At 43.0% G+C, this 24,556-nt stretch overlaps 1 protein-coding gene across 5 annotated transcripts in view; it reads right to left on the bottom strand.

Annotated features, from left to right (window-relative positions):
• Positions 1 to 1,399: 1,399 nt before the first annotated feature.
• RAB11FIP4 (RAB11 family interacting protein 4) overlaps positions 1,400 to 24,556 on the bottom strand; it is a 125,231-nt gene continuing 102,074 nt past the window's right edge. For 3 of the 5 annotated variants that reach the window (XM_039562087.1, XM_039562090.1, XM_019290704.2), the window contains 12 exons: positions 21,445 to 21,668; positions 17,980 to 18,171; positions 16,328 to 16,462; positions 14,880 to 14,915; positions 13,871 to 13,970; positions 13,358 to 13,461; positions 12,666 to 12,806; positions 12,048 to 12,129; positions 11,649 to 11,786; positions 11,020 to 11,178; positions 10,532 to 10,675; positions 1,400 to 8,085 (listed from right to left, as the gene is read on the bottom strand). In XM_039562087.1, coding sequence (XP_039418021.1) covers positions 7,969 to 8,085; positions 10,532 to 10,675; positions 11,020 to 11,178; positions 11,649 to 11,786; positions 12,048 to 12,129; positions 12,666 to 12,806; positions 13,358 to 13,461; positions 13,871 to 13,970; positions 14,880 to 14,915; positions 16,328 to 16,462; positions 17,980 to 18,171; positions 21,445 to 21,668 — 1,572 coding nt within the window. In that variant the 3' untranslated portion in view covers positions 1,400 to 7,968. The remainder of the gene's footprint in view (positions 8,086 to 10,531; positions 10,676 to 11,019; positions 11,179 to 11,648; positions 11,787 to 12,047; positions 12,130 to 12,665; positions 12,807 to 13,357; positions 13,462 to 13,870; positions 13,971 to 14,879; positions 14,916 to 16,327; positions 16,463 to 17,979; positions 18,172 to 21,444; positions 21,669 to 24,556) is intronic. The other 2 variants (XM_039562088.1, XM_039562089.1) reach the window with 2 other exon arrangements.

Here is a 24,556-nt window from a genome sequence, read left to right as displayed (position 1 = left end):
AGCACTATGGGTAGAGAGATTAATAGGTTGGTCCTGTGAAGCTTTGGCTTGGAAGTTTAACACAGCTAAGGGTGTCAGGTAAGGCATGTACTGAGCAAACTCCTCCCCTGGTGCCATTTGTGTAACTAATCCAAAGTTAATGAAGCTGGTGTTTGGGCAGGTGAGAACAGATCTGGGCAATCCTTCTTTAAATGAAGCACAGAAATAGAGGTGGACCAGGGAGGAAGGTAAGAAGGGACATTGAATCAGTCACCCACCACAGACAACATTTTAGTCATGCAGGGAAAGCAAATAATATTTACATATCTGATTGTACATTACAGCTACCTGAAAGATTCACATCAGCAAGGACAGCTTTATTGTCCCCAGAAAGTATTTCAAGAAAATACAGAGAAAATAGTGTAATGGCACAGTGCAACAGTACTGACATCACTTCACTGGTGTTATAAATTACAGAGTGAGATTAAAAATAGTCACATGCCACTTTTGCTGGCTGCTTTTTTTAGTAACAAAGGAGCAAGTGAACTTTGCTCATTTTCATACCAAGCAGCCTTTGAAATAAAAAATAAAGCCACCTCCTTGCTTCTAAGGTAGCTTTATATTCAGTGAAATGGGTGCCAAATTCAGTAAGAATAATTTTATTTATTTACTCTGCCTTGTGAGAGTTGAACATACTCTTTTATAGATCAAAACTTTGTTTTTTGGAAGATTTAGGGGATATTGATGATTTCTTCCTTGAGACTTACCACAGTTTATTATCTCACTGTGTCTGGGTGCTGGTGAGTGGGGTATTGATAAACCACAAGGTGTGAGAGAGAGAACAATTTGACGATCTTGCCAGATGAGCAGGGTCAACACTCCAGAAATGAAACCACCAGCTTGAGAAGAGGCTGGAGGGAGGTGAGGACACTTCTAGAACCAGGTCCCTGGTTGCCAGAGTTGCAGATGTCCAGGCTCACAATGCATCTACACAGCTTCCCAAATCCTGCGGGAGAGTGCTGTGCTACAAACCCCACGGGAAGGAGTTTATTCAGCATTTGCGAAAATGTGAAGGGCAAGACACCCAATCTCTCACATCTGCAAGAGGAAGATCTCTAGTCATGCAGATCCAGGGTCTGTCCTTAGAAAACGCTACCAGAGAAGCCAGGGAAGGAAGCGAAGGAGTAACTAAAGCATTTTAGGCACTCTAAGATGGAGAGTCTATGAAGTGGTAATGCTATTTCTCTTTCCATTTTAATGGGCAAAGTAAATCACTTGCCCGATCCCACAAAAATAATCCCAGAATGGAAGTTAACCTGAAAGGGGCAATGTGTTCAAATGAGGTTTCGGTCTGGTGTCCATTTCAAGTACAAAAAGAAGCAAATTTGCTTTAATGGAAATAAAAACTATAACCACCAAGTCATGACTGTAACATTTAATTGTTTTATTATTTTGAATTAACTGAAGCCAACAAGTGGATAGAACTGGTCTCATAACGATACTAAAATAATAAATCTGCAGTGTGTGTGATACTGCCTTACAAGAGACCAACCATCTGACACAACATTCCTAAAAGAAGACAAAGAACTGCTAATTATGTTAAATTTCATTTGCTATGTAATTTAGACCATGACCTAGTGCTTCTAAAAAAACCTGTACAAAATGAGTATTTTTTACATCTCAGAGGCACATGAATACAAATCTGATCTATTTTATATATACACATGTACATTACAAGAAACCAGATGATCAAGGAAGTGTATATAAAAAGTGTCCAAAACCAGATGATAAAATGTGAAAATAAAACGTATCCTTACAACAGAGAAGTAAAAGGCACAAGTACTAAAATATGTAACCATGCAAAAAACGTGACTAGTCTGTGCAACAGAGAAAAACAAATGGCTCTCACAACTGATTTTACAGTAATTCTCAAAAAGTCTCAGTATTTAAACATATATCAGTGCAACATTTACTGCCCTGTAGCATACTGAAGTGTTCACAGGATACTAAATTCTTGCTTCCCCTTCTGATGTCCCTTCTCCAAAGCCAGAATAATTTAGCTACGGATAAGGTAGTAAATAAAACAAGGCTGATGGTGGGGAGTGTAAGATCATCACTGGGTGGAAGAGTGTCTGCAGCCCCCCTCACCATCTGCACAGTGACTGTGTGTCCCCCAGAACAGTCACCTGCCACCCCTCACTGGGGCACAGCGGCTCTGAGGGGTTTCCAGGGTGTCACTGCCCAGCAAAGCTGACAGCTCAGGTGTCACAGCTGCTCCACTCACAGCACCTCCATTCCAGCGGTAGGTGTCCAAATTACACTGCAGAAGCCCATGTTTGTTAATGTTTTCTTTAGGTTTAAAGTTTAAGTAAAAAGTAGTCTCTCTAACTGTATGTTTGACCAAGTACTACTCTCGCAGTTGAACAAAACCTGGAGACTGAAGCAAGCTGAAACCCAGGGTTTAGAGAACACCACCAGCTCTGTCAGCTGGCTCCACACTGTGGCAAACTATGGTAGCGTGGTCCTGCCTGCAGATTTTGCCTGCAGATCCTCACAGGCTGCTGCCATGACCTCTGAGATGTACTGGCCATGCTGAGCTGCAGGGCTGAGCCTCCCAGAGTGTGTCAGTAGAGTGTGCAGTGGGACACCTGTACAGAACTGAGGCACATCCCAGGGATCCCTCACCTGGATCGCCTTCAGGTTTACTCACCCCACCTGCTTGTAAACCATGAGAATCAGCTACAAGATTTTGTCATGCACAGGGGACACAACCAGTTTTTATGACCACAAAAAAGGCAAGGACAGGACTGGCCTGGTGTAAAGACAGGACTGAAATTCTTGCCTTGGCAGCTAAAGTTGCACTGAAGCCAAGAATATTGAATTTGTCCCTCCCATCTGCTCAAAGTGCTGCCCCAAGGCACACAGACACCTGACAGTGGCTGGGGACAAGACCAAGAGTGTAAATGTCAACAGAACACTGATGAAGAGTCCCAGAAAGACACAACTCTCTTGTACATCAGAGCAACTCCCAGTGCATTATGCAAGATAACAGGATTCAGACCCAACAGCAACTGCAATCCTTATCAAGCTCTAAAGGTACATGCAGAGTTTCACTAAGTAGAAACCCATGCATGCTTCAACAGCAAACTGCTCCTAAGATCAATATTTTGAATTCAAAAATACTGAGATGCAAAGGAACAAACTGTCAGAACTGTGGAACTATGTCCTTTAGAACCAACCAGCTGTGTTACATCACCTGTCATGACTTCTTGACAATGTTTCTTGAGTAACAAATGACTTGACAAGAATACGAGCATTGCTACTTACACCAGAAACTGCTCAGTTAAAGTCTGAGTCAAGTTTTCACTTCAATCAGTATAAGCCAAGCCACTGATTTGGCAAGTGTTTGATCAGCTGCTACTTCCTTCCTTCCTTGGAAAAAAAATCCCTCAGACCACACTGTACAGTATGTGTTTTAAGAGAAAACCACTGTATATTTACTGCCATTAAAGAATGTAAAAAAAGCATTCTTTTATTCGTAAATTCTAGTTCTTAGACTCGTCACATGTCATGGGTACTACGATCCACAGACCACTGAGCAGTGCTTCATGTAGCAGCCCACAATGTGTGTTTATATATCAGCTTCCAAGCCCTCATTTACAAACCAGATTAGGGAGCCTAAATACTGTAGGGTCTAGATCCTCTCTGGAGAGCAGTGCAGTTCTACCAAAGTAAATGGAGTATTGTTGCACTCAGACAGCAAAATATTTGTTGATACATATCTTTGAGAATAATAATGCTGTGTTCAACTCCCTATAAAGCTGGCTGAGAAATATCCAAATTTTTCCCAAAGACCATGAAAGAAAAGTTGGCAACAAAAGTGCATTGGATGTTGGGCTTTTGGAAACTTGCAACATATTTTCATATTAAAAATTCTTTTAAAATAGATGGGATGGTTACAGTTTGTCAATGTTGCACTTCAAAACAAGACAAATTCTCAAACAGCTTCAGTCTTAAATCAAAGCTATTAAAAGAGCTGAAAAATCTTGTTTTGATGTCAAAGCAGTTTTGAATCAGCATCACTGAAATCAGAACTAGGCAGCAGCTGAAGACTGAAGTATGGAGGGAAGCAGACAATACCAGAAAAATCTTGAGAGACTACATTTCAGGTAATCTTTAAATGCAAGCTTTGAAACAGGTAATTTTTCTGCAGTACCTTGTGTGGGACTGGCCTGACCAAGGGCAGCTTCTAGCCAAAAAGCAGTAATTTTTTTTCACTGTACAGAAATACCTGTAGTGGTTTGCAACAGGTTTGACCAGAATATCATTTAGCTTTTCAGAATCTAAGGTCAAATGAACCAAGGAAGACATCAAGATACAGTACCTGGGATTATGTTTGCATCCCCAAGGGTTAAACAGAACCATGGGTTGACACAGGAATATTTACAGCATTTGTGTATTGCTAGAAGGAGATGATACTACATTTCTGTGTCTGAAGTTATTCACCCGGGGAAGGGAGGCCCTTGTTCCACCAACAGTAACACTGACTGAGGCAGGCTGTACTTTCCTGGCCAGCCTGAGAACATAAAGGATGTCCACAGCAAAGAAGTAAGAAATTTATCAGAGAACAGACACCAAAATTATTGCCTCCCTATTTGCAACATCTCCTGTCTGTTCTGCCACAGTGTCTGATACTTGATCGAAATATGCACCCTCTGCAACACTGGTATCAGATTACTCTTCTCCCTGCCCCAGTGAGCCATCAAGTGATCCTTTATTACCAAGTTACCTGCATGTCATAAAACATGATGACTTCTTTTCTGGGATAAAAGGGTTCTCCAGGGCTTGAGCTGCAAGACAAGTTGGTCTAGTATCTGTAGCTACTCAGTCTAAGAATGCAATTGCTAATTAGTATTTTTAGAGGTGGATACCTTAGAGGAAAATATATCTGCCAGTGAAATGCCCCTCCCACCTCCAACTCACATTATTTGTCAAACATAGCAAGTATCTGGATACGATTTCCACAGTAACAGATAGCAGTACCACACCGAGGGCCCCACAGGAGCAGAAGAAAAACACAGCTAAAACCACCACCAACATGGTGGTAAGACATCTCTTCAAATGCAGACACTGGAGCAAGGAAGAGCTTCTAAATACTAACACAGTTGGGTACAGAGCTGAACAAGAAGTCCTGCAAGTTTTAAGAAACTTCCACTGCTGGGTACCCTTGGCTAGAATACTGCTTTCAGGATTTCAGCCAGATTCAGTGACTATTTGTCACTACTAGTGACTGTTCACCTCCTACATATAATTATCTGCACAAAAACTTGGCTATCACTATAGTCATGTCTTCTGTTCAAATCCATGGGCTTTGCTTTCAGTGAAGCAGTCCTCCGCCCTAATGGGAATGGGCTTTAGATCATTAAAATTTTGAACCCGAGTCCAGTTTACTTAAAAATAATTAGGGGAAAACATTCGGTCACCAGTCTAAGCTGCAACATTTCTTATTAAAATGCACTGCACAAGAGCAGGACAGCAGTGCAACTTCCCAAACACAGTCAGCTCTAGCAGCAGGGCTGCTAGGTCACCCAGCCCTGCTTGTCACAGCAGGTTAGCAACAGTCCCCCGACAGTGTGGAAGAGTTCTCGGTGGCCTATAGAGAGAGTGAAGTCCCTGGCACAACCCACAGACAGCACCAGGCAGAGGGAAATGACATCACTAAAGTGTAAGTGAGGAGTCCTGCAGGCAGGAAGCACTGAGCTGGCTGAACTGTTCCTCTCCCAACTTCTGGGTGGCACATCCAGCAGCAGCAGGTCGGAAAGGCAGATGCGTGGGATTTCCATGGGTTCCACCTACTTCTATACAAACAGAAGCTGCTGCAATGTTACATCTTACACCATTCCCAGGTGGCAAAGGAGGCTTTAAATCCTTTCCTCCAGATTACCGCAGAGCCTCGGGAACCCAGCCCTGAGACACCACTGTTTGAACCAGACTGTACCATTTCCCCCCCGCAGAGCACTGCAGACCTTTGTGCACTGGGGTGTTGTTATTCCTCTGGTACCTCTCTCTTTCCACTTACTTTACACCTGCCTAATGCAGATACATAGAAACAAACTGTTTTTATTTTCTTGCCTTCAAGAAAGCCTGATTTCAGTACGTCCCCTGCTTCCCATCACTCCAGTAACACATCACTGAAGGCAAGAGCACAGAGATTGCAGAAAAAAAGAATATATATATTTACATCCATAACTGAATACAGTTTTATGTATTCAAATTCAGGAAAAATGCATCACATATACACACCAAGATACATCAAGAGAATACTAGGGGCAAGACACTGCCAACAGCAAGAAATACACAGAAAAGCACAGGCATTGCTAGTGTAACATTCTTCTGGGGCGTGTATTCAATAGAGCAAACATCTCTATGCATTGGGGAAAGCCAGATACTTGAGCCTATTTTTCTGTGCCAGTTGGTGTGAATCAAAAGTGTGAAACTTTTTAAGAAAGTGCATGGAATAAAATTTGTTTTTAGCATTCAACTACCCAATCAATTCCATAAGCTCCTTATATAAGCTGCATTATTAATTAAAAAGGTCCTAGGCCTACAGTATAGATCCAGCTCTGGAGAACACAGGCACATGTTGAAGTCATCCCTATTTAAGGCAGCATTTAAGCATATGCTCAACTTTAAAGCTTAATGTTCTATCCCACTGACTTCCATGAGCAGTTGCAGCACACACTTAAAAAGTTAAGCACCTGCACAGTTGCTCATCTAAATCAGGATGTATTCCCTACTCAGAGCTTTAGATATGCAAGTGTGCGCTCAGTCTGGACTGGCAACTCCTGCAAGACCAAGCTCTTTTTCTTTTTCCTGCCCTATAGGTAAAAGCCACTCCATACCAGACTGTCTTCCACTGCTGTGCCAGGAACCAGTCGCTCCTCTGCACAGCCTGCCCAAAAAATTCCATTCTCTAAGGAGTGTTGCTGTCTGAGGTGGGAAAGCAACTCAGCACATAATGTCATGGGCTGGCCCTCCTCCTCCCCCTGAAGTGAGATATTTCATGCAAATTTTTTTGTTGTTGCTGCTCTGTTTCTTTTTTTTGGTAAAAACTGGAATGTGTTCCTTCAGTGAAATCTTTAAAATCAGGGTGAGGGGATGGGGCAGGATCCCAGAATTCATCTTAATGGCCCATGCTATACCCCTGAAAATAGGGGAACAGATATGAAAAGCTCTTTGCCTCAATGCTACAGGGACCACGGTGTAAAAACCACACATGTACACATGTTAAAGAGCAGGCTCAGAGCATCCCAAAGCAGACTCCAAAGTGATCTTATATCAAAACCACTTTGTGCTGACAGTGGCAAACAAGTGGATGGTGATTTTTCACAAATAGCAAAAGTTCTGCAATATCTTACTCTTCTTCCCATTTACTTTGTATCTTTTCCCCAAGTTTGGCTTTTGTTGTGTTTTTGGTTTTTTTTGTTTTCTTAATCTGATGTGTGGTTTAAGTACTAAAAATAAATCAAATAGGAAATTACACAGTCAGCACCAGTCAGGAACTGAACCTGGGTATGTCAATTGGTTTGTGGTACCCAAATTCCTGGAAGAACGAAGAAAAAAATTCTTGCTCCTAAAGTTAGGGCCACATCACTATGTTTCCATTGTCTTTTTTTTACCTTTACAACTAGAGGTAGAGTAATTTTGTCCAGTATCTAAAACAGCATGATCCAGTTATATTGTTATTACATTAATATACAGTATCCATCTCATCACAGGTATTGAAAGTGCATGGAAAAAGTCTAACCAAGCCAATTCAATGACAAATAACAGTGTACCAAACATCATATAAACACACCCGCGCACCCACACTCACACCTAGTGTATATATATATTTATAGATTCATTTACAGTATCAGAGTGCTGCTTAGATCCAGTGGCATGTGCAGAAATATCAGGCAGTTGCTGCTTTTTCTTCTCATATTCTTTTCAATTCTTTATTTCCAAGATAGACGGATTGTGGTCCAGGATTGCCAGAATTATCTTGTCCATGTACTGTCGCAATCTGTAATTTATCTCTTCCTGTTCTTTGAGGGCTTCCATGAGCTAAAACACAACATTTCCAAGTTACTCCTGAAATATTCTCCATAGTTTATATAATAGCATGAAATTGAGACAGGAGAGAGACCAGTGCCTGCTCAGGATCACCAATTCCTTTTGTGACAGGTTTTCTAACTCAAGCTCCTCCCTGTATACATATTAGAAACAATCTGTATGTTACAGATCTTTGCTATCAAAGAAGGTCGTGAACAGTTATCTCCAGGGATCTTCCAGCAGGTCATTTGAAAGAAGTTACCCATCTAACCTGCCAATCCATCCTGTATCCATACTATGGATGAATTGCTTCATCTCAGAGCAAGAGCTTCATGATACTCAATTTTTTTCGTAACTACTGAAATCTAAAGGTGTTTGCATGAAAGGCTGCTGAACAGAACAAGTATTTCAGTGTTTTGCACCAGGAAAAATATGTGCTTCCTCTGGATCACATGCATAGTCTCTCTCAAAAAAACCCCAAAACAACTGCTACATACTCCACAAGAACAACTCCCTTGCTATTCTATGTTCTATATTAAATAGATGTGTTTCACCACATTTTTGGGCTATAAAAGGCGCCTCAACCTCTCCAAAGATGAAGACTGCTTTGCTTTTTATCTCTGAATGTTTAATGCCAATCTGACAAAACTGCCAAGGAGCATCAGAGCCCCATGTCCTCCTAAAGCTCATGTCATTTGCCTGTCCATTTTCATAAGACTTCACAGAAGTCCCACCTCGAATCTTCAGATTCTTACCTTTGTTTTGATCACACACGAAAAATGGCACAATGGGAACAGTTTGTGCAGGTCTGGGAGGTGTAGGAACCCAGAGTGCCGAGAATATTTCTCTGACTGTTTTGAAGGGTTTTTACCCCCCTGAACAACACTGTTTTAGCCTCCAACCTTGGAAAAAACTGCCTATGATCAGACAAGAACTAGAAAATACAATGGTGTGAATTAGGTGATAGACTACTATGTAAGATTGTCACAGGGTGAAAAATTTAGAGGTTTTAGGCTTCTCTTTGTAGTAAATAGGTAAGAGCAAAAAACATCAAAATGGAGGATTGTTGTTGTTCTCCAAACCTTCTTCTTCTTCTACTACTCCATATTCTGCAGTAAAAGTAATTTGGGATGATTGGACAAAAAATTCCGCAGTTCCTGGCCATGTTACTGAATAATTGGTAGGAAAGTGAAAATAATACACATTTTTAGTAACCATTGGTTAAATTATCTTTAAAAGGCTGTGTAAATCTTGATAATTAGACTTTTCTCCTGCATTCTCTGCTCTGTGTTATGCCTGGGTCACGCTAGTGACTCTGTTTCTCTGATAAGACTTAATAAACAGCTATCTAGCAGCAGTGAAACTCCAGGAAAGCCTCCATTGCAAGGACTTTTAAAACACCCTCTCCCATCAGGAGAGATTTGATTTACGGCATGGCTCAGTGTCAGTGAGGTTTTACTAAGTCTGGGCCACAGCTTTCAGGCACTTGCCTCCTTTAAAGGGGGAGTGCTGGATATTCCTTGCATGAGCCAGAGCCACGAGATTGAGACGGAGAAAGTTAGATTTTTCTTGGCAACAGCAAAAGGCAGTTTGCTTTTACCTACTTAGAGACCAACAATTAAACAGCCTGTCTTCACAGTGCTCTGGTTCAGCAAGAAATTAAGTTCTCAAGTGTAATTCAAGGGCCTTCACTTCAAGGGCCTGCCCAAGAGCTAAGGCTGACAGGTCAGTCCAGTACAGACTGGATAAAAAGGACTTTTCTGTCTCAGGACTTTTCTTGATGAAGGAATGGGAAGTTCTGTCTGGAAGAGATAGAGCATCAAGGACAAACAACTCCTTTTATCTCCTTCAACACTAACCTGTCTTCTTCCCTGGGAGCTCTCATGTATCCATTGGCCTGATCTCACAATCTGTCCTGGAGCTCAAAGGAAGCTACACCAGCTGGACTCAGCTCACACACAAATGGGTCTCCCAAAATATCTTTCAGAGCATTACCAAGTTATTATTTGCACACAAGTTACTTTCGCCAAGAACTCAGCTCTGCTACAGGGAATATATAGCTCAAATATATATCTAAGTGAGAGCTTGTTACTGAAGTAACTTAGAACTAAATCTAGAACAGAAAGTAAAAATTAAAGTAACTAGCAGTGGCCATTTTTGTATGAAATTAATGTCATACTATCACATTACTCTGCAAGACACAAGATGTTAGAACTGTAAAACAGTTCACTGAGATTCTAATAATTCCAATTTTTTGGAGAGAAAAATGGGAGAGTTATAATATAAGGATACCAAAACAGTGTTAGATTTAAGACAATCTTCTAACACCCTTGAACTCCTAGCAAAGCACAATTTTCTGTTGTTCATTTGTCAACTTCAGACAGTTCAACCTTGACAGTTAATTACATTGAAAATTGCATATTTTTGGATGTAGTACCTGACTAGAAAAGCACATTACCTCATCTCTCGATGCAGAATCGATTTCAGCAGCCAATGACTGGGCTTTTGTTTGAGTTGCAAAGAGGTTTTTAGCTTCATAAAGACTAAGACTCAGAATCTGTCCATTAAGATCATCATTTTGGTCACGAAGTTTCTGATTCTCCTGTTTAAGGATGAAAAGACATTGCTTTTTAAGTTCTTCCTACAAGGTTTCATTAAAAAATAAATGATATTTTAACACCACAGGTAGCTGGGATGACATACAGCAAGGCTTCAAGCTGACAGCAACTCTTGCCTCCAGTGACAAGGCCTCCCTGCCTGAGTTTTCCTGTGGCATAATTTACATCACCACTGCAAAGAAGTTCTGCACAGATGCAACATGGCTCTTGTGCTTGTGAGAAGGGGGAGACAAAATCTGAAGGCAGAGTGCTTGGGCTTGCTGTTATTGGCATTTTTCAAGGCATTCCTCTACGTTTGATGCAGATCGAGAGGCCCTTCCCTGCTCACCTGCTTCAGCCGTTTTATTTCATGCTCCATTTCCACCTCTCTGGTTTTGGCATTGAATTCACTCAGGCTGGAGGAAGAGCTTCTCCCACGTCCAGGACGTTCACATTCCAGCTTGTACAGCTGCAAGTGCTCCAGTTCCTTCCGCAGGTCTTCGATGAGCTGTGGGCAGCAAACAGGCCCTATCTGTGCAGCCCTCCCTGCAAACAGCCTGCTCTGTACTCAGGTAAAAGCACTCCCCGAGCCTGGCTGAGGCCACAGTCCTACAACACAGCCTCTAACCCTCCTTTGGAAGCACAGGTCTCCTAAACTGCTCTAGAGCTGGCAATGGTTCTGACTGCTAAGCTTCATGCCTGAGAAGCATAATTTCCCTTGCAAACAGAGTATAGGAAATGTTAGGGCACATGCTTCTCAAAGAGTTATAAACCCTTTGGGTCAGGGATTGCCACTTATTAAGTATTCTTGCAGCATTCATTGCTCTGTGGGCACCCTTCCCACAGAACCACAATCCAGCAATAGCTTCACTGGATGTGGTGCTCTCAGTGTTCATTCTGTCTGCCTGTTCTTTCTCAGCTAGGCATCTCATCAGGTGAGATGTGACTGCCTGGTCTTACATCCCTCTTCACACTTACCTCCTGTGTGGCTTCCCTCTCCTTGTTGAATTCCAGCCTGTTCTGCCGCAGCTTGTCCATCATCCTCTTGTACAAATCCATCTCATCCTTCAGTCGCAGACTTGTGTCTTCCAACCTATCTGACATGCGCTGCCTCTCCTGGAACAAACGGGGAACTTCAGAACAGGCTGCCAAGTGCAGGGGACACCCTCAGTTTCACAGTGTGACCCTATAGACACAGCTGGTCATAAACTGGCTTGTGTCTCAGGACATTCCTGCCTCTAAAGGTGACCAGTGTTCAAATTCCATTAATAATCTTCTTCAAGGAAGGAAAATTTAAGAAGCTGGGCCAAGAACTGTAAGAGTTTGATTTTACATAAACTGCTGTTAAATTGCTCAAGGACTCAGGAGTTTTGTTACCTCATCTAATCTCTCCGTTTGGGATTTCAGCCGTGTGACAGTGCTTTTCAGATCACCATTTTCTTCTTCCAGTTGCTGAACCCTGTGTTAATAACAAAAATCTTACAGCAAATACCTCTTCAAGACTCCAGACATGCAAAACAAGGTGCTCTAAAAAGCCATCTTGCTTGCACTTGATAGAAAGACCAAACAGGGAAAATCTTTCTAATCATAGCACTTTTTAACACGAGTCCTTTGCTAGTTTGTTTTTAGGGCCCAGAATACTCCACTGACCCTCAGATTCTTGTGCTCCCAACAACAGGTATCTGAAAAAAAAAAAAAAACCTGGAGAAAACAAACGCAGGCACAAGTGTTTGCTAGAACAATTCCCTCCTTGAATCGATGCCAAATATCCAGCTAAGCTGTCTACATGGGCTACATGGATTAAAGCATTACTGTAAAGCATCCTCCAAGCTTTTGGGCATTAGACATGTGACTGCAGAGCTACTCTACAGAGCTGCCAACCTGCCACCATCTGTGCACTGTCTGCTGGTGAACAGCCTACATTTAGAAGCAAAGTAAAAGTGAGGAAGAGAAGACCTTGTGCCCTGTTCAGGGTGGCACCAAGATGTTTGTTACCTTGTATTTAGAAGTTCAATTTCGGTGCCTTTCTCTTTTTCATACTTGCTGTAAGCTTCCCTATGTCTCTTTATCTCTTCTTCCAGGGTCTGTTCTGCTGATGTTTCTTGGTCTTTCAGTAGTTCCTCTAGCTCATGAACTCTAAGGAAATCAGATCTCATTTCAGTAACAGCTTCAGAAGTACTTATACATGTGCAAATACATTGCCTCTCTCTTTCTTGCCCACTCCTTTATTTCATTCTAATTCACCATCTCTCTTGGCATTTAACCTCTCCCAATATCTCTCATATTTACTAATAAACATAGAATTAAGTACTATTGGTTAAGCTATTCTTTCAGTCTCAAAAAGCTGGGACTAAGACACAGCCTTCTGCTCTTGCTACATGCAAGAAAAAAAACCCCAACCACCAGGGGTAATCTCTCTTACAGCAGAAGAGTTTTCTCAGTACAAGTCATTAACATCTCTTGTTTGGAGATATCCAAACAGACACTTGTTTGGAGGCCTCTTTTTCCTGAAAATTCAGCAAGGCAGCGCTATTCCACCTGGACTTCTCAGATGAAGCCTTATTTCACCTGCCAGCATTAAGGAAGAAAACTTGGTCATAATCTACAGGCAGAGATATTCCTTCCCCACAACTGTGCTCTAGCTTTGCTCTGACATGGTGAAGAGACCTGGCTCTGTGCTTTGTTACCTGTGAACCAGCTGTGTGTTCTCTTGTTTCAGTTTGCTCTTCAGGTCACCATTTGTCAGGCTATCGTTCTCCAGTTCTGTCACCTTCTTCTCTAGGTAAGTTACCTGGAAGGGCAAGCGGAAAAAACTGAGTTTGAATCTCTCGTCAAACACCCCTTCACTGTTCCTAACTGGCATTTAGCTACTCTGCCATTTTAAAAGGGGGCATATTTTGCTGCAAAGCCAGCAGAGAAACTAAGCTCCACAGTTCTGAGTTCCCCCAGACCCTGCACATTCCTTGAAGGTGATCACTACAAATACACCAAAAAGAAGTCCTAACACAACGCCTAGATCTGTGCTTGTACACTTCTTGCATTACTGCCAAGCAAAGTTGTAATAGTAATGGAACATTAAGGACATTTTGAATAAGTTACTTCAGATCATAGGTAATTCTGAGCAAGATCTTCATCCCCTGATGCAGGGCTCCAGCAGGATTTGGTTGGGTACATTACTCACAGGGCACAGATATTCTCACCTTTTCAGTGATATCATTATCACAGGAGTCTATACTGTCTCTGAACAAGTCTTCTGTGCTGCCATTACTGCTGCTGAAGTTACTGTTGTGGAAGAGTTGTCTGAAAGATCAGAAGGATAATTATTTTGCTTGATGAGGAGGGAGGACAAAGAGTCTGGCTTCAGACTTTGAACATCTGATGGTAAAATCTGTGCAATCATTTCAGTGACAATTACAACTCTTTAAGCACAAGTCTTACAAGAGACTGGTAGCTAAATGAAGTCATACTGAGCACAGTCAATGACATTAATTCTAGGGAGTGAGTTCTTTGTTACTTTTGATAGAACTGCCACCAGCATTAACATCGTTTAAAAAATACTTAAGTCTTATTCACACTACGCACTGAATTGTATTTGCCTTATTAGAAATTTAAAATAAGGTCACCATTGCCCATTGGTTGGTACATTTAAGCTAGAAAATTTCATACAGTAAGAACTTTAAAAAAAAAACAGAAAAAAAGAAATCTCAAGCAGTTCCCACTGCACAATAGTGTCAGAATATGTAACACTGGAGATTATCTAAAATGTCCTTGAACCTTACAGCCCTCCCCAGCACAGGGCTGGTTCACTCAGTCAAAGGAAGATGACAATTTTGTATGTCCTTTTTAAAGGGGTGCTCTCCCTGTCCTTCACATTTTGGCAACAGCAGCAAGGCCCACATTATGAGGGTTAAAGAAGCAGTAACTGGACTGATGGAATAGCGGTATAAAGGAATACAGTTGGAAACAAGGAAGCAAAAACTATCTGTATTTTTAACAGAACTCTTTCCAGTTCAGGGGCCTGCTCCAAGACTAGCAGGAGCTTCTATATTCCGCAACATCCATACCAAAACACAGGCCCCTTCCCTTAAAAACTTATCTTGGCACATTTTCATTTTTCTAAAATTATTCCTACTTTCATCCCCCACTCCCACTTATGGTATTGTTACAGCTGATTCCACAAATATTCACAGAAAACTTGAAGACTCTTACCTGCCAAAAGCTGTGCTTGATATTTTCCTGTTAGGGCTACATGAATATAGAAGGAATTATGTAGGAATTAAATACTTATTTGATTCAATTTTAATTGCACAATGAAATATAATACTGACGTTTTTAGCGAAATCAAAAGATGATTCTGTGAACAATATTCTTTAACAACTGAATCAAAAGCTGCAGTTACTAAGAACGCAAAGATGAGTGAAGCCACAAATTACTGTGATCATTAATAAGTCAATTTACAAATACTGTTATATTTAGCAGAGATTTGTCAGTGTAAATCAGAGCAAAACTAACATTAGAAACACCACAAAGGAACACCAAGTTAGTGATGGACATTTATTCTGGATTCTCAGTTTTTAGATGATTTAATGAACAGTTAGTTTATCCTTCCCCATAATGCTTGCAAGTTCAGCACAGGAACTGAGGTCTTTCCATTTTTACAGCTCCCTTGTGCAGCCAGAGACAGGTGCTATCTAAATGAAGACCCCTTGCTGCAGACAACAGCACTGGAACCAGATCAAAATATCCTGCTGCATCTCTCAGTATGAGGATGTCACATCCCTGTGTGCACAGACACAGCTCTTGGTCAGGCATATCCAGCCTCCCTCAGAAACTTCCCAAAGCCCTGGCTGGTCACGGTCTGGATGTTGGCAGACTCCTTGCTAGGGCAGGAACATTGTTCATGACAAGTTCTACACTGCTGTGCATCAAGAGGAGCAGTGTGCTCTGTCCCAAGGATTATGCCAACAGGCAGGATTCACATCCAGTTTCTAGGGGGAGCTAAAATCCCACCACATAATTCCCTTCAAAAACTCTATGTGACTGTTGGAAGCACTTTCCAAGTGCTCAGCACAGCTTAGGAGTAATGGAATGGCAGAGAGAGAAACCTAAGGAAAAAGCTGAAATTGCAATGAACTCCAAAAGTAACTTCTGCCATAGGATTAATCATTTTTCCAAGTTCCCTTGACATCACAAAAAAATCCCACAGGAGCCAAGTACCTCTGCTGACCAGTAGCTTTAGGAGAGGCGCATGTAAGGTTATGTGCATTAGCCAAGGATCTGGAGATCCCTCCTTCCCACCTGGAGAAAGCAGTAGCTAACTGAAGATCTGCACTAAGCAGCACAGCAGATCCCACTTCCTGGGAAAAATTCCTTGAAATATCACTCTCACTCTGCAATCAAAGAGCTCATTGGTTAAAATATTTGAATTTAGTAATGATGTCTGCACCTTAAATCAGAAAAATATTTAACAGCTGATGAAGAACAGCATTTTGGTTTGGGCTAGATATCCAAGCCTAAATTTCTTACTGTTGTGTAAGAGCAACACGTATGTATGATGGGATACAGGAACAGAGAGGGCTTGCTCTCCTTCTCCTCCTGCTATTAGCCAGTCCCATGTCAAGAGGGCATTGCCAAAAGCAGTGCAATAGGCTGCTTACCTGTTTGCTTTCAAGTTTTTCAGCCTGGCTTCCAAATCGTTGAGAAGATTTATCTTTTTGCAGCACTGTGAGCAGTAAACATCCAGTAACTCGCTGTTATAAACATGTCTCATTTTTCGGGGGGTTTGGCCAGCACTGTTTGCAGGAAAGGAGAGATGTTACTGGCTGTAGTAACCAACCCCCAACAGGCTTTCCTCATGATTGTGTGTCTATGTGTCAGAACCACAGATGAGGGACTTGAAGAACCATCTCTAACCACAGCTCATCTACCTCAGAGCTGATGATGGCCAGTGCTAGTCTTAGGGCAAGTCCATCTGTCTGAGCTGAGGACTTCCAGAGGATGTGGATGTTTCTGGGTGTCAGTGGAAACAATCAGTTTGAGTGAACTGAAGAACAGCAAAAGGTACATGGGGTCCACTGTGATGCACGTAGCAAAGGCAGCTACATGAGTATGTGCCACCTCAGCTATGTCCCCCTCTCATCTTGCCCATCTTCCCACTAGAGCCTGGCATGCAACCTCAAGAGTCTCTTCTCCAAGAGAAAGGCAGGAAGATGAAAAACAGAGTGGTCTGGTAAGAAGTCACATGAACCCCCTCAGATGGCAGGATGAAAGCAACCCTGGGATGAGGAAGAAGGGAGAAGTGGACACAGGTCTAAAGAAGAGATAACAGTATCTCTTGGCATGATAAAGAGAAAATAAACTCAAATAAAAGAGAGCAATCATGGCATGAAGTGCACTGAGCCCCAGGAGTGAGAATGGAAAGGGCTGCATAAACCTGAGGAAAGAGGGGATGAAAGACACAAGCCATCATCATGAAGGGGCAGTGGAGAGGGGTCTGGCTCTGCATGCATGACAGAGGTGGCCAGGCTGGATTGCAGAAGTGATGGAAACAGAGGCAAGCATGTGGGGGTCGCATACGGAACAGAAGGATGCAGTGAGCTTGTCCTGTGTTAGCAATGAAGCACAAGACCTCCATGTGCTATTGATCCAAGGAGACAAATCCTAGAGAATCTTCATGCTCAGCTCTTCCCAGCCCTGCTCACCCATTCCCTTGCTTTCGGAAGGACAGTAAAATCTGGACCTGCCTTGGCCACAGGACGTAAGAGCTGCAGAGACTGAGGTCACATGCGGAAAGCAAGTGCACTGCTGTGGCATTTCTAGCTCCTAACAGACAGCAGCTACTTGCTTATGTTTTCCAAGACACTCCAAGTCAATAGGATGCTTGTTTCAAATAATGCCCTGAAAATATGCAGCAGCTCCCCTCACAGATTAGTGCTAAGGATTTGTAGTATCAGAACACTAAAGGGAAAGACCTCTTTTCTAAGTCTTCCCTGCATCAGGGTGGGTACATAATGCTAAGCTGGTTTCCATTGCAGCAGATCCCTTCACCCTGAACTGTGAAATTATTGTCTGCAGTAGAACAAAGCATCTACAAGCAAAACAGCCCAGTTATTTCAACAGAACCCAACAGAGATTATCAGAAACATATTTGCTATAGCTCTTATTATTAAATGCAGTCTGTCAATTAGAGGGCAGGAAATGAACTGATAACATTTTGCTTTTAAGGTGAGTCTGTCTAACCAGTGTAAACTCTGGTATTGTCAGAGAAGAATAAAAATGAAAAATTGTTTGTTAATGAATAAGGAGCAACCTGGAAGATACAGATGAGCCAAGGTCAGAGTAGGTGTTGGTTCTGGTCTCATCATCAGGGCATGGGCTACTGGGAGTAAAATCCACATCATCTCCTTCCCCATAGTCTTCAAACTGTTCTTCGTTACTGATCAGGGAGGCGGTGGAGTAAGTGGAGAGGTCAGATGCTGCAGAAGGGTTGTGAGGACTTGACCTGAAACAAGAGGTCAAAACATCTCGAAGGCCGACTTGGATATCACCTCACCTCACATGGAACCTTCCACCTTCACAGGCTGTCCCCTCTTTGAAGTTGTAACCCACTTACTTTGTGCTAAACCCCTGAAGTGCTAAATGTACCTGATGTGCAGCTGACAGAGTGCCTTGAGAGACAAGAGCATGAGAATTTATGAACAAGGTACCTGTGTCACAAGTTTGGATCAACACCAACCATTTTGCTTTAAAGAGCACCTTGATGATCCTCAGCCACCATTTCCACGTGAAGACCACATAGGGATTTCTGCTCTGAATTCAGGAACCATGCAGACAGCTCCGAAATGCATGGGATAGTGAGAGGAACATGTGTAAGAGAGGTTGTCACTCTATTCCACAATCAGAGAGTTTCCCAGTAATCCAAATACAGCCTGTCCCACACCCCAGGAGTTCCAGCCACTCTCCTCTGTGTGGTCAGAAAGAAACCTCAGCTCACCACATACCACAGAGTCACTAAAGCTACTGACGTGACCTAGTGGAGGCTGGGTTCCTGCCCTTCCTTCCATCAGGACAAATTCTGTCTTTCAGAGGAGATATGAAGCACAAGAAAATGCTGTTTAACTACCAGAAAGTACCTAAAATGATGTCAAATGGGTAAGGAATGGCAAGACCCTGTGACTTCAGAGAAAGAGGGCACATAGGTAAACAGATCAGCAGAGTCAGGCAGCACAGAAAAGCAGCTGGCAGAAAGTTTTGCGCACATCAAATCTAATAAAACAGAGCAAGGTGGCTGCAAAGGGTGCACAAGATTCACCTGCCCAGAGTCCAGAATGCCCTGTGCAGTGCACCTGCAGAGTGCAGGTGTTTTATGCAGGTTTGCTCAGCTCCCACCTTGGTGAGGCATTCAAACAGACAAGCCAGTAAATTCACATACAAGTTCTTACAAACAAACTTCTCCCTATGGAAAACACACCTGGAAGACCTGAAATAGATGCTTCAGTTGTGAGGCCCTGGCATTGCCCAACTGTTCCCTCTACAGCAGAGTCCAAGGCCTCTGCAGTACAGACAAGGCACTGATGGAATCTGCTGGCACTTTATGCAGATCGGGTTAAGTTTTTCTCTCCCTTTGCTTCAGTGCACAGTGCTTGTATCTCCAGCAGCTGAGCCACAGGACAGTAGCTCCCAGGTGACATTGTTCTCCACACTCATAGAGCTCAACACTATTTCCTCCTACATTTCTTCTGAGTCTACCTCAAGCCTCTCAACATCTCTACAGAGAAAGTCCTCTTTCTGTAATACTCCACTTGTGAGCTGTAAACAAGAGAAGCACCAGTGTTCCTTTGGTGGATGGTGCAAGCATCATTTGCATATCGCTTCCCTCCAAAAGCAGTTAGTAGCAGAGGAAGCCTGCCAACATTTCAGATGTATGCTCTTTTGTTTCCCCTGTTTTGATGAGATCCATTTATAACCTGCAACTCATTTATCTAACTCACATTAACAGAAATTAGGGCAAGTCAAGCCAGGCATACTACTGAAGGATGAAGATAGGAATACTCATACTAGAAACAGATCAAACTTACCTAACAAGGCTCCTTGGCCAAGGGATTAGTGAGAAGCTCAACATATCACACTAACATTTATTCATAAAGTGCTCCTGTGTCATGGACATACTGTGTATTGGTAAGTTTTTGGAAGATCTTACAATTCTACTGCTGTTTGTATCTCAATTGTAGTTACACCGAATCAGTTTGGGAGGAAGCTCCTTGTAACACTTCCACCAGGATTGGAGGTCTAAGAATTGCGTAGTCATTTGCAAAGGAGTTGCTAAAAGCAACCAATTTTCCTCATTCTCACACTTTCTGAAGGGAACTTTCAAGTGTTTAGTGCTTTTTTGTTTGTTTGGGGTTTTTTTTGTTTGTTTTTAAAGGTAATCTCCTGGTCTTCAGAGCAGGATTTCAGAGGGCTGACACACCTGATACACAACCCACCTGCTTCTTCAATAGGCAGCAAAGTAAATCTCTCTATTGCCTCTTTTAACACAAAAGCATGGAGCTTCTCAAGTTTTTCCCCCACAGATTTACCAAAGCTGAGGAGGTCTCCGAGAATGAACCAAGGTCTATCAGTAGTAGCACAGTAGCACTTGGTAGTTCATGCCTGCCCTGGAAGGAGGGTACAGGAGGCACAGTGCCTTGCCCACCCCCTTCACAAGAGCCTGACTGGCACAGCTGGGAGGAAAAACATTTCAAACACAGCATGGGAAAAAGTCAGTCACCACAAGGATGGGGCTCTGGAGAATGGCAAGCAAAGGAAACAAGTTTTATAGAGAGCTGATGGAAACTGTAATTATCTCGACAAAGTCTCTGAGGTTGCTTGGGCAAATGGGAGATGGCCAGAACTCAGCTGAGAAATTCAGGAGGAGGGCAGGAATGAGGCAGCACAGGGAGCATCCGAGGAGGCCCAGGAGAGAGAAGGAAGGCTGCCTTAGCAATGAACAAAGCTCAAGAGGCACAAATCAAGATGACAGGCCAAAAATAGGGAAGACAAGGCAGAGGCTTACAAAGCAAGCCCAGCTGAGCTCTGTCCTGTGGTATTGCATTAATTCAGTTCAAAGCAGGATTAAACCAGGTTGGGTCCTTTTCCCCCCCAGTCATCTTTAACCAGCACAACAGGTACACACCTGGGAAAAGTCAAGTTAGGGTTACAGAGACACTGTTGTTAACAGCAAACTATGATTGCACATGAACATGCCAGGACACCCCGTGTTAAACACAATTTACTGTTGCACAATAAAGGTTATGGAAAATTAGAAACACAAAGAATTAACTTGGTACATGAAGTTACAAAGCAAATCAGCAGAGCCCACAACATCAGCTAACTAGATGTACAAAATACTACAGCAGCATTCCCCATACTGAACTGCTTTGCAGGAAGTATTGGTTTTAATTCCAGCCTATAAAGCTTACAGCAACAGAGAAGAACCTAAGTTCTGGGGGATGCTAATGCAGTGATTGTTCTGGAGAGACCCAACACTTCAACACACAACATTCAAGTCCTGTGAGTGCTCACAGAATGTGCCAGAAAGAGCCAGGAGTGAGACTATCTAAGTCACTTAGAGGACCTGGACATCCATCCCCCTTATGTTGTAAATGGATGTTAAGTTTCTAAATCCATCAGCCATCCTCAGCCTCCCTCAGTAGGGATTAGCCACATAAAGGCTCCTTCCTCCCTAGCAGACGCTTTGGAAGCAGAGCTGCCATGAAGCAAAAGCACCACTCACTTGTCACCGGGCAGGAAGAGGCCACTGAGCACCCCGTCCTTGTCCTCGCTCCGACAGACATCCGAGGCCTCCGAGCTCTGGGCACTCTCGATGGCACTGTCCATGTCAGACTCATGGTGAACCTCCTGCTGTGCCAGAGTCATCACGTCCTCATCAGGAAACAGCTCTGACTCACTGCAGGCGCTTTCGCTGTCCAAGTAGGCACAGTCCTGGATTTCACCGCCCTGGCACAAGGAAAATCGGGAGTCAATTCAGATCACCCCTTAAGGCAGTTCAGCAGATACAGGAGAAGCAGTAAGACACTCTCTGGATCCCCTGGTAAGCAAGAGTAGTACTGAATAAAAGCCATAAAACAAAAAGCTGACCTGCTTTACAAAGCCAGTTCCTGCAAGCCAATAAAGTAGCTTTTACCTTCCAGAGGGGCTCAAGCACTGTTTCTGACTTCACAGGAGAGAAAGACACAACACCCAGCTAGAAAATGCAGTCAGTTTTACCCTAATTCACTAGCAAAATGCACTTGAAGTAATAAATATCCTCAACGTTTTACAACAAAATGAGCATCTTTTGAGAGATGATAATACGTTAGTCACTGAGAGTTAGTCCTTTGATTAATATTACAGATTAAGCAAAAGCAAAACAGATAAGCCTAGCAGTTTACTTTGTCTTTGAGGATGGACAAAAATTTTTAAGGTGAATAGAGAGTTAGCAGGTGTTAAATTGTTTAGGGTAAGTCTTGGTGATAAAGATTTATGAGAGCAAGAAAAAAAAAGCAAAATCATCTGTTCCTGCTTCCTGGAACCACATGTCTTGATTAAGTATCAACTAAAATAAGACATCATTCTCATTACTGCAACTCTTTGCTCTTGCTGTTTGTCCTCTCCCTCCCCTTCCTGCCCCATGAATACTAAGAATAGCCAAGACAAGCTGGGTTCTATTTGCTTGTCCCTGAGGCACAAATAAAAATTCTTAATTGAAAAAATAAAGGGTAAGATTTTACTCTGTCCTTTGATAAGCAGCCACACAACACTGCTTTGACAATTCCCATCCAGCATGACACAAATAACTCAGAGCTCCAGAGCAAGTCCTGACTCAGAGCTCCACTCCAAAGCTCACCTGGAAGCTCCACAGACAGCCTGACCATTGAGCTACTGCTAGCAAGTGAAGCTTTTAAAGCTGAGTTCACTGGCACAAGGAATGGAGCACTTCATTCAGGGATATACCTCATGTTTAGGCACAACTGCCATCCTACCCAGGAATCCCAAGGCACTGGCACCATGACCTGGCCTTCTGGTGAGCGTGTTTGCTGGGACACTGGCCCAGTGGCACCACTTGCCACAGCGTGGCTTCAAGTCCATCCCCACAGCCTCTGGACACTCCTCTGCTGGAGCCAAGGAGGCTCAAACTCCCTTTTGCAGAACCAGTGATGTTCTGTGCTGATGACACAAATTGTCTTTTCCACTTCAACAGGAAAAGAGTCAGGCAGAAGCTGCAGCTTTTTAAGAAACTCCTATTAGAAAGAAACTCCTATTAGAAATGCAGGTCTCACCATCCACCTTTTTCCTGAAATACCAATTTATATAACTGTGAAATCTTCTAGCATATGGAGGTTGAAGAAATTCCAAACAAGCTCACCTGCTCAAACCTCATTAACTAATGAATACCCCAGCAACGAAAAGGACCGTATTGTATGCTATGTTTGAAACTCCAGGTACACACTCAGAGCAGACACCTGGATGCTTTTCTAGCTGAGCTTTCAACAGGTCTTCCAGATCTACAAGTAATGTCAGTGAGACACCTGGCACTATTCAAAAAGCCTTTTCCCACTGTTCTGTGTCAGCTCTATTATGGCTGAAACTTTCCCAAGGTATTGCTTAGAGAGATGTCCCAAAGGATTTATCCTTGGTCTATGCCATGTAGTATTTATTGAAGCCATGCTGCCTCATGCAATCAAATTTATAGCTCTGAGTCACAAGCCCTCATCCCCAGCGAGCCCGTGGTTTGGCAGGTCAGACACCAGCCCTGGAACCTGCCCCAGCCCTGCCTTAGCCCCAGGTTCTTCAGCGCATCTGACTTGCACCTTGCAAGCAGGGACAACGCCGCTGTTGCTCCTTGCAAAGTACCTTGGGACCTACAAATAGCACAAGCAGTACCTTTTCAGTAGGTGTTGAGAAAGCAAAGCTTGTTAAGAGCAATTGCAATGTTTCAGAACTACCCAGAAGTGTTTATTTCTCTAACATTTCCCCGAAGTTTCCTCCCCCATGCTGACCCCCACAGGCACAGACCTCCCATTTTCTTAACAAGCTTAATGCAATAAAGCCTAACTGCTATTACAGAACTGCACCAGCTGGTAAAAGTCTAATCAAGGAGGGAAAGAGGGGCAAGGAGTACACAGTGGATCCCTGAAGGTCCCAATTAGCACGGTTTTTTCAGAGGTCTTGGAGAAGTCTCTGCTTAAACAAATTTTTACAGCAGGAAAATCTCACTGGTATTTAACAAATTAACATGGGAAAGTAAAGGTCAAGAAGATCACGGAAGACTCCCTTTTTGCTCTGCAGGTAACACCACACATCTGCTTCTTCTAATAATAGCAGCTGAGGTGCTCTTTGAAGAGTCCATTATCAATTAAATGTGCAGTGTCATCTCGACAGGCTGGGGGCTTGGGCTCACTTCTCCTCAGTTTTCTGGCAACCTTCCCACATTTACTTTTACAGGAGAGCTGATCTACACCTACACCACACACTGCACTGTCCCCAGCTTGCTCAGTGCCAGGGATTCTTTTCCAAAGTGCAATTCCTCTGTTCCTGTGCTTTTAAGCCCCTTGAGGGGGGGGGAAAAAAAAAAAAAAGGAAGAAGAAAAGAAATTAGTTTTTGGAGGCATCATAAGCCTCAACACCTGCTTTACAGCTTCTGAAATGCCTCACTGCAAGACTTGGAACCCCTCCTGGAAGCAGGTCCTCCCTTCTGCTGATCCCATCCTCAAGCAGTGGGAAGCTCAGGGACTGATGGGGACGGGATAAATGGAGAACATGGGCCAGCCAAGCTCCTTGGAGGAGCTCCCTCTCAGCTGCTCCCTCACAGAGGGAGACCAGATGTCACATCCCAGGTTGCCAAT

This window comes from Corvus cornix, chromosome 18 (assembly GCF_000738735.6).
Source record: "Corvus cornix cornix isolate S_Up_H32 chromosome 18, ASM73873v5, whole genome shotgun sequence".
Taxonomy (NCBI): Eukaryota; Metazoa; Chordata; class Aves; order Passeriformes; family Corvidae; genus Corvus; species Corvus cornix.
This window is presented reverse-complemented; position numbering and strand designations above follow the sequence as displayed.